Source organism: Thunnus thynnus, chromosome 15, assembly GCF_963924715.1.
Source record: "Thunnus thynnus chromosome 15, fThuThy2.1, whole genome shotgun sequence".
In the NCBI taxonomy this organism is placed as follows: Eukaryota; Metazoa; Chordata; class Actinopteri; order Scombriformes; family Scombridae; genus Thunnus; species Thunnus thynnus.
In genome coordinates, this window is record NC_089531.1 from 9,836,472 (window position 1) to 9,853,171 (window position 16,700).

General features: G+C 40.6%; 1 protein-coding gene across 3 annotated transcripts in view; it reads left to right on the forward strand.

Moving 5' to 3' along the window:
* Positions 1-230: 230 nt before the first annotated feature.
* nedd9 (neural precursor cell expressed, developmentally down-regulated 9) overlaps positions 231-16,700 on the forward strand; it is a 35,171-nt gene continuing 18,701 nt past the window's right edge. The window contains exon 1 of one of the 3 annotated variants that reach the window (XM_067612450.1): positions 231-388. Coding sequence is in view for 1 of the 3 variants with exons in the window: in XM_067612449.1 (XP_067468550.1) it covers positions 4,023-4,034 (12 nt within the window). In the remaining 2 variants the exon portion in view is untranslated. Of the gene's footprint in view, positions 389-3,731; positions 4,035-16,700 lie in introns of those variants that run through there. The other 2 variants (XM_067612451.1, XM_067612449.1) reach the window with 2 other exon arrangements.

Genomic DNA, 16,700 nt, shown 5'->3' on the forward strand with positions numbered 1-16,700 from the left:
TGACACAAATTAGAGCTTTCGGAAACACATGAGAGGCAGGCTAATTACAGGCGATTTCTGCCTCTTTAAAGCGGCTGTGATAGCAGGCAGGGGGCTCAATAACAAACAGGTAAACCCACGTCGGGCCTGTATTTGAGCAAAAAATGTAAGCAGACCAGGACTCTTATCTTGTTTCCTGTTTTGTGTTTGTATCTTATGAGATACAGAGCTGATACTCTGCACAGACACGGCTCGTGTGCATCGAAGAGGTGTGATCACGGTGCTGCAGAGAGAGGAAGGATTGTCAGAGATCAGCTTGGGTGTTTTTTGTCACCTCGATTAGACACCGAGTCGGGTGCACGGAGGTGACATCTCTGCTATCATCAGCTCTGCCTTCATTCCGGTCAGGGTGAGCACTTAAAATAACCTTTAAAATAACGTAATATAATCTACTACATGGTTTTAAAGAAAAGACAGAAAGCATTAGATTTGTTTTCATGGAGGAGGAGATATCATGTTACCATAACTAACTTAGTCATTAAGTGTTTTGCTACATTATTATGTCAGCATATTGAAACTTAACTTAACTTAGCTGTTGCTGCATTAGCAGTTTACCTCTGAGTAGACGTGACTATTTATCTTTATGCAGAGACTGAGAGAAGCAAAGTACATTTACTCATCACAATATGAGGTACATGCACTTTACTTGAGTTGTGTCATCATGACTTTACTCCACCATGAACACCAAAGTTCATGGTGCACATCAGTGGATGAAGTCATCCAAAAAAAGGCACAAGAGCTCATTGCCTTTTTTTCTTTTGATGACTCCACTATGTATAGAAACTACTTACTTTGCCACCCTGAAGTTATAAGACATATGATAAGCTCATGGCATGTGAGTCATCATTGTTTTAAAACCCCAACAGACTCGTGTGGACCAGATACAGTATTAAAATCCTGCTTACAATTAACTTATTAACAGTCTAACACTCTGTAAGAGACTACTGTTCACAATGAGTATTTAAGTATACACTGCTGCTAATATTTTGGTACTTTTACCCAAGTACCCACGTCTGATTTTCTATTTTTTACTATAGTCAAGTCATTTTACATTGTAGTTCTTCTATATTAACTTCTCCCGCTACTGCCAATATGTGACGACAGTATAAACCACAATACGTCTCATTTAAATTCTTTAGATTTAGGTCATTTGTGCAAGATACATGTCTTTGAAAAGCATGCATTGCACCAGTTACAGGTACAATTTTCACGTTTATTGAGTCAAACCAAGTTGTAAGCAGTTGTTGCCATTTGTAGTTTTTATAAAAAAGATCTGTCAAGACCAGTAAATTGCTTCCTTGGAGTTCAGTACCCCTTTAGTATTGATTCAAAGTCAATTTAGATTTTTTGCTCTGTTTCTGAGGAGCATTTCATGTCTGTGATATAGCAGCAATAACAGTCTTGTGATGGAAAATACAGCTCCAAGACAACAGGTCAAACCTTTTCCTCACTTTTTTGCTGTATCCCTTCATCTCTGTCTTGTGTACCTAGATGTGATTTCACCTGAAAACAAACACAAATGTCTTGTTTTCGTGCTTCTCTCACTTGTAAACTGACGCCAGTTATTGATGTTTACATATTCAGGTCACCAGAGTTCTGCAGGAAAGGAAAGTGTGCAGGGCGGCTTACAGCACTTTGTGTCTTATTTTATTTATACTAGGTAAAAGAAAAAACTCTAGGTACTGGGTGGTGTTGTAATTTTCTTCTGAACCAGCGGAAACTTCTCTGTGCAGAAGGAAATGCTGCATAATCAGACTTCCTTCATACTCAGGGTTCACTTTTCTCAGAAAAACAACCAGCTTCTTTTTTTTTTTTTTCTCCATCGTCAAGTCAAGTCAAGAACTTCCTGACATGTAATCGCTGAAATTAAGTATTTAAACATACTTAACCTAATGTATATTTGGCAATTCAAGTCAGTCATAAATGTTTCATGGGGAAAAATTTACAGATGATTTCTTCTTTTTTTTCACAGAACTTTATTCAAACAATAACAGTACATAGGACGTCAGGTACAAAACAAGTACACAGTATAATACAGGAGTGCTGATAACATATTCATAATATAAGTATTTATATAATATAAAAACAAAATAGATAACTAAATGAAAAACCAAAAAAATATTAAAATAAATTTTAAAAAATGGTAAATAATTATATGCATAAAAAAATCTTAAAAATAAGGAAATAGATAAGAAGAAGGCAATTTATTTGACCTCAGAGGCTTCATTGAGCATATTTTTATAACGTTTTAAGGATCTGTTGCTATTTCCATTGTTTGTATGAACAAGAGAATTAAGGGTTGACTTAGGAGATTTAACCCTTACGTATATAGAGAAAAGGAAATATTTCAACTTTTTTATTTAAAAATGTGTGCATATGATACATATTTGTACATAGAGGGTGTCGCAGGTTAAATTTGACCAATTATTTGTTTTTTAAAAAATTCAAAAAAATGGCCCTTCAAAAATGTTGCGTTCTTCACATGCAGTAAAATTAACTGAAATCATGATGACTGTTATGTTCTCCTGTTTTATGCTACATCAGACCATGATATGTGTGATTGTGAATGTTTTTTCTCCATGTATACATAAATTTGTGGTTTAGAAATTTGGTATCGAGACTAGAGGTGTGTATCTTTCCCCTCTCAGATGATTCGATACATATCTAAAATCATCGTCCATGAGTCGAAACAAAAACAATACAGATAGATTGGTAACGATAATACACTGAGATACAAAGCCGATTCGATATGATTTGATTCAGCTGCGATTGGGAATTGATAAGTTTCTTCATTTTTCTTTTTTCAGATGGCTAACTAAATCGTTCCTCCTGTTCATACTGGCGATTAAAGATCCCCTTCAAATGTGCTTTCAGTGTAAGTGATGGAGGCCAAAATCCACAGTGTGTCCACACAGCTATTTAAAAGTTGATCTCAAGCTTATATGAGGCTTCAGCAGTCTGAGTTAGTCATATCAAGTGGATATCTGCCACATTTACAGTCTTTTTTTAGCATCAAATTCCCTCTTTGTGTTTCCCTGTTGAGCTGCGGTGGAAGTATAATAACAAACAAGAGGGACTTTGGCACTAAAAAGACTGTGACGTTGAAAGATATCTACTTGATGTGACTCATTTGGACGGCTGGAGCTTCATATTAGCTTCAGATAAACCTTTAAATACATTTTTGCACAGACGGAGCCCCTCCTCATCACTTATATTGTAAGTGGATTATGAAGGGATCTTCTAATGGTCAGTATGAACAGGAGGAATGATTACAAACCTATTTCAATGTTCATTCGGGGTCCTGACTTGAAAAATTGTGAACCTATCCTTTAAACTCAATCAAGAAAAGAGGGAAAGAGAATTAGGGAACATACACACATTTGTGAATTAACATATTTCCCAATAAAATGAGAAAATTAACAACATATCCTACAGATTTTTTACTCCTGTTGTCACAGTAGCAATATAACAGTATGACAATATGAGAATTTAAAACGATGATTCACATCAGAGGCATTGATTACATGACGACCAAAAAGAAGAATAATTGCATAGATGTTTCTGGAGTTACCGACATCCACATTTTCTGCTGATGATCTAATCTACTGTTGTTCATCGTACTTATGACGTCACTTGCAGGAGAACTATGGGAGGAGGGAAGACAGAAGGGGCGGAGTTAGTGTTTCTTTCGACCAATCAGCGGCTCGTTATGCAAATGCAGGTAGACCGTGAATGTGTTGAGGACTGGCTCTGATGGTAGAGAGGAGTAGAGAGAAGCTGTCTGGATCTCAGAGATTATTGCCTGAGTGTTTTCTCCGTCTATGAAGACTCTGGATGGCTTGTTAACCGCACAGAAAACACTTCAGTCCGCAGATATTCAGATGTGCGCCTCTTTGGTGCGATAAAGCGGATATTTTCCTCACCCTTTTTTATTTTTGTTTCTGGAGTCACACAGAGAGAGAGAGAGAAGAGCTGCTGCAAAGATGAAATACAAAGTAAGTCAAACGGACTCAGGTTGGACTGTTGTAAAGCTGGGAGACATTACAACAGAGCTGCTTTTTTTTTTGTCAGAAGAGTGGGTGAGCTTTCTAAAACTTTAACACCTTGTTTAATTACTTATATGAAAGCTTTCGGGATGATTAAAAGTGAAACTGCACTTAACAGAAGCGGTGAAATAAGGACGCTGTCAGGTTTTTTTTTTTTTGAGAGATGTTTCTAGTTGATATGTGTGTCTTCTAATGTGTGTTTTTCTGAGGCTACAGAGACTTATTTTAATGTCTCACCTGTATCTGTACGTTTATTACAATCACAGGGACGTAAATATACGTGAAAATGCAACTATCCCCCCATTCCCCTGTGCACCACCTTTTTAAAAGAAGTATACATAGAGACCGAAATACTGTTATGTTGTTTACTCATTTCATCGTTTGAGCTTAGAGTCTCCCTCCACTATCCCTGCTGCTGACAAAGCCCGAAAAAAACGTCAAATGAGCAAGTAGCAGGTATATAAAAAACACATGGGCACTTGCCTGTGCTTCTTCACTGACCTCTCTTGCTTCTCTATTGTTTGGCTATTGATTTATTTAACCGAAAGATCTTTTGCCAATCGATTTTAGTCATATTTTCATAGCAAAAAGATTTGCTATGACAGTAAACTGAATATCTTTTGAGCTGTTCATAGCAATTTAAAGATGTTACTTTTTTGCTTTAGGGCACCGTAACAGGCATTTTTCACTCTTTTCTTACATTTTATAGATGTTTGTAACCTTAGCTGAGGTTAGGGTTGGGTAATATGGATAAGATCTGATATTGTGACACACAGTATGTAGTGTTATATCACACAGGACTGCAGCAAACGATTAGTTTTTATCAACAATGAATCGTTTTGTCTATGAAATGTCAGAAAATAGTGATAAACAGCAGATTAAAATTTCCCACAGTCCAAGGTGACGTCTTCAAATGTCTTGTTTTTATCAGACCAAGAGTTTAAAACCACAAGATGTTCAGTTTACTGTCATGTATGACAAAGAAAAACATTAAATCCTTAAATCTGAGTAGCTGGAACCAGCCCAGTTTTGCTGAAACAATGATTTAAACGACTATTCAATTATTAAAATAGTTGCCCTACAGTGATTTTCTGTCTATTTCTGTGTAATATTGAGATGTAGTACTTACTTTATACTTGAAGCTCAATTGAGTAGCTGTTTTATGGATAAAATAACCAGACAGGTGTGTTTGTTTTTTGGATTATCCATTGAATTAAATGCCTAACAGAACAAGATCACACTGATACAACAATCCTCTTTATACCGCCTTGTTTCACGTATATTATCATATTACCCTCTAACTGACACTTTCACTTAAAAATGAATCATGTCCTTATGATATCTGCTGGGTGCCTTGTTTATTGTGGCCTATGGGAACTCTCAGACTGTGTTTTGACTCCGCAAGCCAATCAGGGTCTTTGTCTTGTCTTTCGCTGTCAGTCACTCGGGTTTATCTTGTGATGACAGCCTGCTGAGATGTTACAGCTTGTTGTCAGCATCATATGAAGCCCAGGGAGCTTTGGATTGACTTGTGATGTGATTTGAACTTCAATTCGGTTAATTTTCTGGACTTTACTTGGACACAGATAGCGGGAAGATGATCCTTCACCTCTCTGGACTCCAGCTGTGTAAATGATTTTGAGCTTTTAACACTATTTAGGGAACATAGAGCGTTTTAGCAAGAGAGTATCATCTCCCTGCTTTGTTTCATTCATCATTAGCAACGTGTACTTGTGTCTCACCATATTAGGGAAGCAAAAACTGTGCTCCCTCATGCAAAGCTGTGCGAAATATTTGGATGATTCAGGGTTTTTTAGGGCAGTGGCTCCAGCTTTTCACTGGCTGTTTTCTGAAGTGTGAAGTTGTTGCTTGCCAGGAGTTTGGCTCAGACTCTGGACTTGACACAGTTCAAGTGCAATTTTGGTTTCTTTTCCTCCCCGTCCCTCAGCGTCTACTGGGCCTGGTCTCACTGTTTAGGAGGGTTTGGTTGTGATTGGTGGGCGTGCGCGCTGTGTATGTGCGTCATGGTCCTAACTGACTCATTGTCCTGTTAAGTATACAGTTCACAGAGCGGAGAGAGCAGGAACAGAGTGAAGGGTTATGGTGATGGTTTGGGCCAGTGATCTTAGGGAGGAAACACTTGTTACCAGGTCTCCTTGGTCACTGCCTTCATCCTAAACAAGGAAATTGATCAGTGGATATTGACAAATCTGATCAACACCAGCGTGTCCAAGCTCTTATCTGTTTGTGGAGATTAAATCGGCACAGTGCGCAACCTCTCTGACGTAAAACTGCATTTCCACTTCTTTTGTTTGACTCTTTCCTCCCTATCGCATTCAGGCAAGATAGTGAGAGCGTAGAAACTATGTAGCCAGGGCTCTTTGCTTATGATAAACATATCTGCATTATGTAACACTGCCACAGGAAAGGAGGGTGGCAGGAAGCGAGAAGGAAGGTGGGAAATCAGGCAACCAAGGAGGCCTTGTCCCCTCGTTAGATGACACATTTTGCGTCAGCGTAACTGCTGTGTTTATTGAGTTTCCTGCAGGTCAGCTGTCTGTTTTAGATTTGTGAAATAGTTGCAAAGTTGACTGTGTCCCCTCTCAAATCTCTGCGTTCGCTCTTGATCTCAGCTGCAATGAATTATTTACAGCTATATTAAGTACTTCTTTCCTCACAGAGTGGTAATGTTTCAACAGAAGCTTAACGAGGTCGGTTGGCGCCCGCTCGCATGCCCCGAGGTGAGGTGGCCACAGTCTGGCCAGACGCTGCCCTCCTCTCTGACATCAGAGATGGTTTCCAACAGGTGTTCAGGTGTGAAGGGAAGGCTTGTCTTCCATAGGTCACCTAATGCGTATAATCCCTCTGATGGGGCCGCACACAGATGGATCTCTTACAGCGTCAGTGAGGCCCAGGGATTTCTGAGGAGAAAGAGCCTGACAGACAAAGAAAGAAAGAGATGATACCTGAGGCAGTTTGAAGTGTTCAGACATAACTTTTCTGGTGCAGAATAAGGAAAAAATCCTTCTTACGCACACACTCGCTCGGAGACTTCCACAACCTTTTAACTCATTCTTTCATAGCTGATGTAACCATTGCAGAAATAGCTTCACAACCACAGTGAAGAGTGATTAGGTGAACCCATATTCTGGCCAATATGTGTGTGTGTGTGCGTGTTTTCCTCAGTGTTTCTTTTTTATGGGTTCAGGTTCCAGGCACTGGTCCAACAGCAAGGGAGCTGGAGGAGAGCGAAGCAGACATTGTTCTGAGAGGGAGGGAGGGAGGAGGAGGATCTCTGATGCTGAAAGGGCCTGCAGAAAATGAAAGGGAGAGGAAGTTGTGGGGGGAACGAGAGGGCAAACAGAGTTGGATGTATATGGGGAGGTGGTGGTGGGGGGGATGGGAGCCTGAGAGGTCGAGGAGCGCCCCGTGAGAATGAGAGCATTCCAGGCATGTGCATGGGAAGGTTGTTCAGAAGATGCACATGATTGTTTCAAGGTGCCCCTTTACATTGTTAATGAGTCTGGCAGTGGCTTTCACCGGGATACCAGAGTCTTTTCTTTTCTGTGCTTGTGTGCGTGTTCGGTTGTGCAGGGATTGCATTGTGTGGAAAGAGAAACACTTCTAGAAAGAGACATTTGTATTCTCCTGAAAGAGGAACGGAGTTTATTCAGAGAAAACCTGCACGTAATGATCACCCTTTCGTGAATCCTCTGTGAGTTTTACACGGAAATGGCTTTTTCTACCTTGTAATTTTATTCGTTTGATATATCCCACGGCCTGTTTAAAAACTTTTCTTATTATCATGCTGTGATGTTTTGGAGTTTTTGCCGTTCTCAGTGGTGAATTTCTTGTCTCTTTGCCCCAAGTTTACTCCTGTGCAAGATTTTCAGTGAGCGTGAAGAGCTTCTCCCCCAGCGACCATGAATAGCGGTCCCTCCACCCCCCTGCTGAGCCCTCGCACCGTGAGCCAGCCATTAACATTTGAAAACGGTCAGCGGGGAGACAGACTACATTGTGTGCTCATTTCAGTCCCCCCCCCTCCCCAAAAAAACAGAGAGAGAGAGAGAGAGAGAGACTGCCCAACATCAGCAACAATGCATATAATCATTTCCATGTTTGACCTTTTAGCGGAAATAATTCTTGACTCCCCTTCCCTCCCCTGAAGAATGCCAACTATTTTGCAGGGTCATCTCTCAAAGACGTATCGGGCTCCTGTCAGCTCGGTTCAACCCTGTGGAGACTCTGTCCTCACAGCAGATAAGAGGAGGCTTGATAGCTGGGAACACCGGGGAAGAAAAGTGTTAAATACAACAGCAGCACATACTTAGTTGTTTGTGATTTGTTTGGAGATTGGTCAGCAATTTAGTTTTGGTGTGCTGCAGGTCTTGTGCGCGTCATAAACCAGCAGGTAGATCAGTGACTACTGTTAGATGGCTGATCATGTGATGTAGCCGTGTACGTGCATCTCAGAAGTGAAACCATAAGTCGATTTAACTGATTAGATGACCGGCAGAAAGTTATTCAGCAACTATTTTGATAACAGATAATGTGAAAACATTTAGTCATCGTCTGGTTCCAGCTTCTTAAAGGAGCAGTGCGTAAGATTTAGTGACATCTAGCGGTGAGTTCGCAGATCAACCGAGTACCCCTCCCCTTCCGAGCTTGTAGGAGAACCTACGGTGGCCGCGAAACTCGTAAAAAAACGTAAAAACAGTGTTTGGTTTGTCTGTTCTGGGCTACTTTTTAGGTGATGCAACACGGCGGGCTACGTGGAAGACGACCCGCTCCCTATGTAGATATAAAGGGCTCATTCTAAGATAACGAAAACACAACGATTCTTATTTTCAGGTGATTATACACTAATGAAAACATAATTATGAATATTATATTCCATTTCTGCCGAGTCTGTTCTGCTAGACGCCACTAAATTCTACACACTGCACCTTTAAATGTTAGCTGTTGCTGCTTTTCTTTGTCATATACAGTTTTTGATAGTAAACTGAAGACCTACATGGGCATTTTTAACTGTTTTATGACATTTTATAGACAAAATGATCCATTCAGAGCCCTACAACTCAAAAGTGACTCAACAGATACTTGAAATTGATTCCAAGTCAGTTCACTGTAATCCTGATTTCTGACCCTGACTGAGGAAAAATCCTCTGTCACATACTTCAAATCTGTTACTTATCCATCTTTATTCATTTCCTTAAGATATTTTAAGAATGTTTAAGTATTCTTTTTGGTGTACCCACTTTCTTTCTTCTGCTGTAATGTGTTACTCAACATTTTCCATAATGCCTTTCAGCAGCTTTAACAGAGCAGCTATGAGCTCAGTGTATTCATCTGTTGTGCAGAAGAAGAGTGGTAGCAGCATTGTTGTGGTTCACTTAGGCTACTGTTGGTGGAGAAATTGGATTTTTTCCTGTTGAATGTTTGTGGTGAAAAATAAAAAAGAAGGAATCCCTTCAAATGACACGAATATCTGATGTTTACTGTTGATATTTTGGATAATCTGAGATTTTTTCTGTCATTAAACTTCAGTGTACCTGCAGGAAGTAAATCAGCAAGATGTCACATGTAGATAAAACAATTAAAGAAAAAATAATTGTAATTATTTTGATAAACAAACATTCCATATATTCTCTGGTTCCAGCTTAAAAAAATGTCATAATTTGCTGCTTTTTCTCTGTTTTATATCATTGTAAATTGAATAACTTTGGGTTTTGGACTGTTTGTCAGACAAAATAAGACATTTTGAAGACGTCACTTTGGACTTTTGATGGTTATTTTTTTAACATTTTATAGACCAAGCAATGAATCGATTGATTGTGGAAAGAATCTGCAGAAATGGCACATACTTGCATCCCAAATTTGAGGAGTTGGAAGCTTTTCTGTGTCATACATTTGTGGTTTGGACTGCTGATCAGAAAAAAACGTAATCTTTGAAGACATCACTGTGGGCTCTTAAGGAATCACAACAGAAATGTTTCACTATTTTTAGACAAATGATTTATCGAGAAAAGAAATATTAGTCACATATTCAACCTCTCACCAGTTATCTAGAACTAAAAACAGAAAGCAAAATGTGTTGCACATCAGCAGTAGCTATTTCTAGCAGGGCTAAAGTGTTAAAAATGTGATCTTTCCCTCCAATAAACAAAAGATTCTCCCTTTATCTGAAAGATAGCCTTCATGTTTTAAAGGGGGAAGACGACATGCGCGGTTGTTTGTCTTATTGTGTCTGTGAGATCTTTGCTTCCCGTGAAATTGGGGGGACACTGGAGTGAATCTCCATCTCATTGGGTATTCCTATATGTAAAACCATGCAATGTGGCCCTGCAAAGATACCATGAAACATATTTCACATCTTGGCTGATACCCCCCTGGAGGGATTAGTTTGTGTCTCTGGGGGCTACTGAGACGCCCTCATGTACCCTCATTTGGCATCAACACCGAGCTGGAAATAATCCACCTCTCTCCTCTGCCAAAACTGAGCGCTTTTTGGCCGGAGCCCCATGAATACCATCCATACTGCTGTTTTTTTGTTGCTGATGCATCCGTGACTCTTGTAGGTGCAGTAAATTAGTTTTTTCAGGTCAGAGGTCAGTGTCAGCTTGCAGTGATTCATGGCTTTGCTCACAGATATTTCAGCACTGTGGATGCTAACCATAAGTTTGAAGGACACTTTCTCTTCGTGCTGCTTCACACCATTCAGATAGTCCTGGAATGACTTGGCAGAATATGAGAGGCAACGTTGCACAATATGCTCCCCTAGCAGCCCTTCCAGTTCACAGAATTTGATACACTTTTGAGAGAATATCTCCAGTGTGGCTTTCACGGCTAATTATAGGTTGTACTTGGTGTTCAGGAGCAGAGCGAGGGAGTCCGAGATGTGAAATGATAAGACTAGGTCGGTCGTAGCCTGGATCGTTTTGGGTTCTTCAGGAAGTACTGCAGGCTAAGGAGTGGGATGGAAACAGAGGAGCGGAGGGTGTCATGTCAGGTTACCTTGTATTTTATGGGACAGTAAAAAAATAAAGTAACTATGATGAATGGACAGAGTGAGGAGGAGCTGAAGTACAACGGTAATTTTAACCCGAGAAGTTACTCAAATCCACTTCCTGTGACTTAATCAACTGGCATACAGCACAGTGTTGCACTTGTATCCTGCCCACGTAATTCATCTGAATTTCTTACAGCTGTATTTAACAGAGGTTGACGTGTCATTGGCTTTAGTGTGTAATTCAACAAAAGTCCAAAGTCACAATGGTGAAATGACTCCGCCTGTTGTATCCATGACAGGAATGAAAGGAGTAAGGAGGGTATTATCTGGAGTGTTTTGATACACTGCCAATACGATACGTGAGTTTCACTACCCATACTGTGTTAACCTGTGTTAACTGATTTGTTTCGGCCACTTACAGGCAGCAGGAAATGGGTAAAACACAACATAATACAGACACAATCACCTTTTTCGCTGATAATTGCAAACTTGATAGCAAACAACAACATATTTACACTACAGAGCAGCATAAGCATTCTTTTGGAGTTGTGTTTTGGGCCACCGGATGAATGTATGCAGATATATTCACTCTCATTTTAGCAATGTTTTGCTCTCTACTGACTCCCAAGGCAAATTACTGACTTTGTAGTTGCTATCAAAGCCTCATAATATTCACCAGCTAATCGCTAACTTTGTCTGTTTGTCGTTTGATGCCGGGCAGGTAGCGTACAGTTGGTTTTTAGAGCCTTTTTGGGTGAAAACAGCTGTCTGCTGAGAGTGAATGAAAATGGTTATGTTACAGATGGAAGCCAAAACAATGAGCCGAAAAATAAAAGATATAATAAATAAAATTATTCCAATGGTATCACTGTGATGAGTGGATTTGCCTTTTTTTTTTGTGTCAAGTTCAACTTTGGTAAACTTTGACACATGAATAGCAAGTGCTAACATTTTAGGGAACAGAGAATTGCGGTGAGTCTAAAACAGAGGAAGCTGTCGTAGCTTATTAGCCATTTTTGCTAATATATAGAAATATGTGCATATTTAAATTTTGCCCAAACACAAGCAGCAAGATGAGAACTGTGAAAGTGTTGAGATTTGACACTTATCTCTAAAGAAGATTTATCCTTTTTTTTGCTTTATTTTCAGGGAAATTCCATGATTATGACACAGTTTTAGTCAGACATATTCACTGACTAAACATATATGTCAGCTCTCAAACTGAGATGTTTTGAGCGTTTGGCGGTTGTCACAGCTTGCAGTGTGGTTAGACGCAACATTGCACATAGTATCCTGTTGAAGTACAGTTGTCATGCCGTTGCTGTTTAGATGTTTTAGGGTGTGGAGATTTCCTCGCAATGCTGCAGCTCGTGAATCACAAATGTGATGAGGAAGGTGGTGGGTGTTGTATTTATACTTTGGATACAATAGTCTTTTATGCAGTATTTGGCAGAATGAATAGACCTACGTGTACCAGTTCGGAGGAACTTTATATGCTGCATCTTGTGGTTAAAGGAAAAGAGATAAATAACAATTGGTCACAAAACAAAATGATGCCAGCAAACAAATTATCCAACAAATCTATGCTCTGATCTGTGCTGGCGAGAAACGTAAACTATGATGTAACCAATCAATGTCAGATGATCACAAGGCTAGAATAAGCTTTTGATTGATTATAGTTAGTTACAACTCTCGTCACGCCACTCTAACATAGTTGTATGTATTGATTTACAACTGCTTACATAAGACATCAATCAATCAGTGTGAAGTGGTTATGAATGTGTTGGATCATGCCTCTCTGTGTGCTGAGTATTAAAATGAAAAACTTGTGACATGCTGCTTTTTCCACAAGAATTTTTCAGAAATAGAGGAGGTGAAGTTCCACCGAGCCTGCTGTGTAATTATGTTAATACACTGCCACTGGCAGGGCTTATAAAGAGGCTGTAATCAGTGGGTCAGCCTTCCTGAAAACTGTCCAAATGAAGAAATTACCATGTACTCTGAGCTCTGAACCGCTTCCCATGAGCCCTTCCTACCCAGAGCCCTTCACACGGCCCATTTATTTGAACTGGCTCTCACCCGCAGCAGGCCGCACTCAGAGGAACGGCTCGTAAAAGTCATCAGGTCCTCATTATCGTCATTACTATAATTATTTTCTATATTTAACCATGTGAAATGAGGCCAAATGAGTGTGCTGGTTCACCCATTCTGCGAACCACCCCGGGACACGCGTTGCAGTGGTACGGCCCTAATTTTCACACCGGCCCTGCTGCCGAGGTGCATGATGTTTCTCACAGTCGGAGCGTACCACTTTTTTTTTTTTTTTTTTTTTTTTGGGAGCAGGTTGTGTTTGTTTGGGTTGAAAACATCCTTGTCTCTTTGAAAGCAGGCCGCTCTCGTTGCTGTGGGGACGCGGATTTCTGCTGTGGTGTGGTTGTGTTTTTGGCTGCAGTAGCAGGGGAATTTGAGTATTTGTGAGCTTGTTTAGCCAAAGCCACCTTCATTATTATTAGATGGATGTGTACCCTAGAGAGGCTGAGCCAAAACCACCCAGAGAGCTCTTACTGAAAGCAAAGGTGGGGCCGTTTTAGCAGGCGGTGAAGTTACGTAAGACCGTTTTTATTTTTGGAATGGTCAGCACAGGCTCTCCTCACAAATGAGAGGACGTTTGTACTGTTTGTTTTTAGGCGAGACGCTGGTGGAAAAAGCCTTGTTGATGTGTGAGTCATCGACGTCTCCCAGAGCAGAGAGGGGTTCAGAGTGGAGGGGCCCGACAGCTGGGTCTTCGGGGCTGTATACCGTGTTCCAGGTGCGGATCTGGACAGCTCAGCTTTGCGTGATTTCTTGCTTTCTAACAACAAAAACATACACAGCCGTGAGAGCTTCTCTGAAGCCAGATGTTGCAGAGGGCAGTATGAGACCTGGGAGACCCCTTTAGTAAAAAATACATGTATATGAAAGTTTTATAATTCCTTTTAAGCCAAAAACACAGATTCAATTTCTTCTGGACCTGATCTATTTTAAGTAAATAGGTCAGTTTCATCTTTAACATACCAGCAACATAATGATTGATCACAGTGACTAGAAATGTCCCAAATCAATTCCTAAGAATCTGTATTGGGGACGATCCAGACATGTTTTAATGGATCGCTATTGGCTAAAATAAACCCCATCAAATGCTGATCCTTTCTTTCCTGAGCTCGACTGTGTTGCAGCACTGCTCTACTTACCATTGCTTGCACCGGTTAATCAAGATAATCAAATTAAACTAGTCTGTTGTTGGGTTTGTGTGCTCGCTGCAAGCTGGCATCTGCACCCAGCCAAAGATCATTTGTCAGAACGAAACTCCACTCTTGGCGGATTGTTTATCCTTTAGCGGAAGGACGTAACTGATGGCGTCACATCAGTTTCTGTTGTCTCATTCTTCCAGCTAAGCTGTCTTTCATATCATTTCTATTGATCTAAGATTTTCAACATGATAGTTTACAACCAAAATTTAGTAGATACAGCTGTTATTTCAACATGTCAGATATGTATTTAATATTGCATATCTTCTACTGCTATATATTAAATGTGGGAGGCCTCTTATAGTAGAAAATATGCACTTGTGAATCTCATTACGATTTGAGGTCAGGTGTCATATTTACACGAGGAAGTGGCACAACGCCTCTCGCCTCACTGACTTATAATCGATAGCTTCCTGTAAGCTCGCACTCATCTGTGGGTGCAGCAGAAGGGGCCCTCCCTCCCCCCTCCCTCCCCCCTCCCTCCCCCCCTCCCCACCACCGCGTGCCTGCCCACTGACAAATGGCAAACACATGTGTTTATAGGAGGATCAGTGGCAAGTGATGGAGTCACCGTGTTGTGACTAACCAGTGTTTATGCCAGAGATCTGACGCCCGCTTTAATAGTCAGTTTCACCTGCTCCGATTACAACGGTGCGGCGGACTGAAGCAAACAAAAACAAGACGACAGGAGCTGAGTCTTCCCCCGTTTGCATCACTTCAAAGGGATCTGCATGCTTCTCTCAGCCAATACCGCTAACAACCTGTTTGTTCGATATGATTAGGGGTGATGTTTGTGTTTCTCACGGTGCTTAAGTTTAGCAGTTTTACAATCACGATCAGCTTCTATGTTTGGACTCTACTCTGACCCATCTTCTCTTTGTTGGTCGAGGTGCTATAAAAATTTCCATTTAAACAATCTGTATGTTAACCTACCCACAAGCTCTGCCCCAATAAAAGCAAACCGCAGTGAGAATGAGGGTTAAGCGTGTGAAAATGTGTCAAACAGAGCCTATTGGGGATCTTTGTGGCCTTAAGACTTACCGCAGCAGATGATACTATCTGTGCATGTTTGCTGAGTTTTTGCACATGATATTAACCCTTGTGCTTTGATGACATCACCTTTACTTTCTCATCATTCTCACAGATCCCACTGCTGTGTGTGTAAAAAAAAAAAAAAAAAATCGACGATAATCACAAAATGAACCAATTTTTTCATCTGACTCTATTAAAACCCAGTGCAGTATGTAAACAAGAATTTAAATGCACCACAAAATGCACATTTGATGACGGTGACAAAATATGGATATAATAAGGAAGTATTTTGTGTTTAAATGTTAAATTTGAATGAGAAAGTGTGTCCAATCTTTTGACTGGTACTGTGCATAATACTGTGCATTTATAAGCAGTTCTCATAAAATTAGGGAAGTATAAATGTTATTAAATGATGTTAAGTGTGTCGTTTTGAGCTGTTAAAGAGGGCCCAGCGTCTCAAACAAAACATTAGGGTTAATGTATGTCCTAAGTGCTAAAATTAGTCTCAATCTGCACCGAGGCTACATAAAAGGGCGAATATGTTTGTGTGAATGTGTTGCCGTGCTCTTGACACATTTGACTGCAGATATCTTCCATCTCAATGTGGTTTAGTAGACAAATTCACAGTTTCTATTTCATAGTTTCTTCCACCAGCCTTTTATCTTCACAAAGCGTAGCCGGGCTGTATGCCCACTCGAATAAAGGTGTTTATTTTGTTAGCTTTTACACGTGTGTGCGAGTGCACTCGTTGCTTTGTGATGCGTATGCCTGTGGTTGGTGAAAGTGGTGTTTGGCATTGGTTTGGCAGGTGGTTATAGCAGTAATTTGCAGGGACAAAGGAGACAACAGAGTAGCATGATACGTGGTGTTTTTGTTTGTGTGAGTTAATTTCTCCTCCCATCATTAAACACAAGTGCTAACCACAGCAGGTGGGTGTCACTGCGTACAGGAAGCTGCTTTAAACTCGTCAATCATTTCTTAGAACAAATATATTCAAACTAGCAGCAGAAGTAATCACAGCAATCAGCATTTCGCTTCCGCATGGATGACTCTGCCAGCCTTGATCAAATTATTGGAATGAGCAAACAGGCAAGTACGCTGTCATTGGGGCGACGATGACCTCTGGGGTCACAATCGAACTTGTTGCGGGGGCCTGCAGGCCAGCTAGTTGGTAGCGGGGGGTGATTGTGGGTGTGTAATTGTGCGGCGTGTGTTGCTGGCTAATGGCGCTGACAGTGTACTTAGACAATAGCCAGGGAGGCCAGGCCCACAGTGAGAGATAACGAT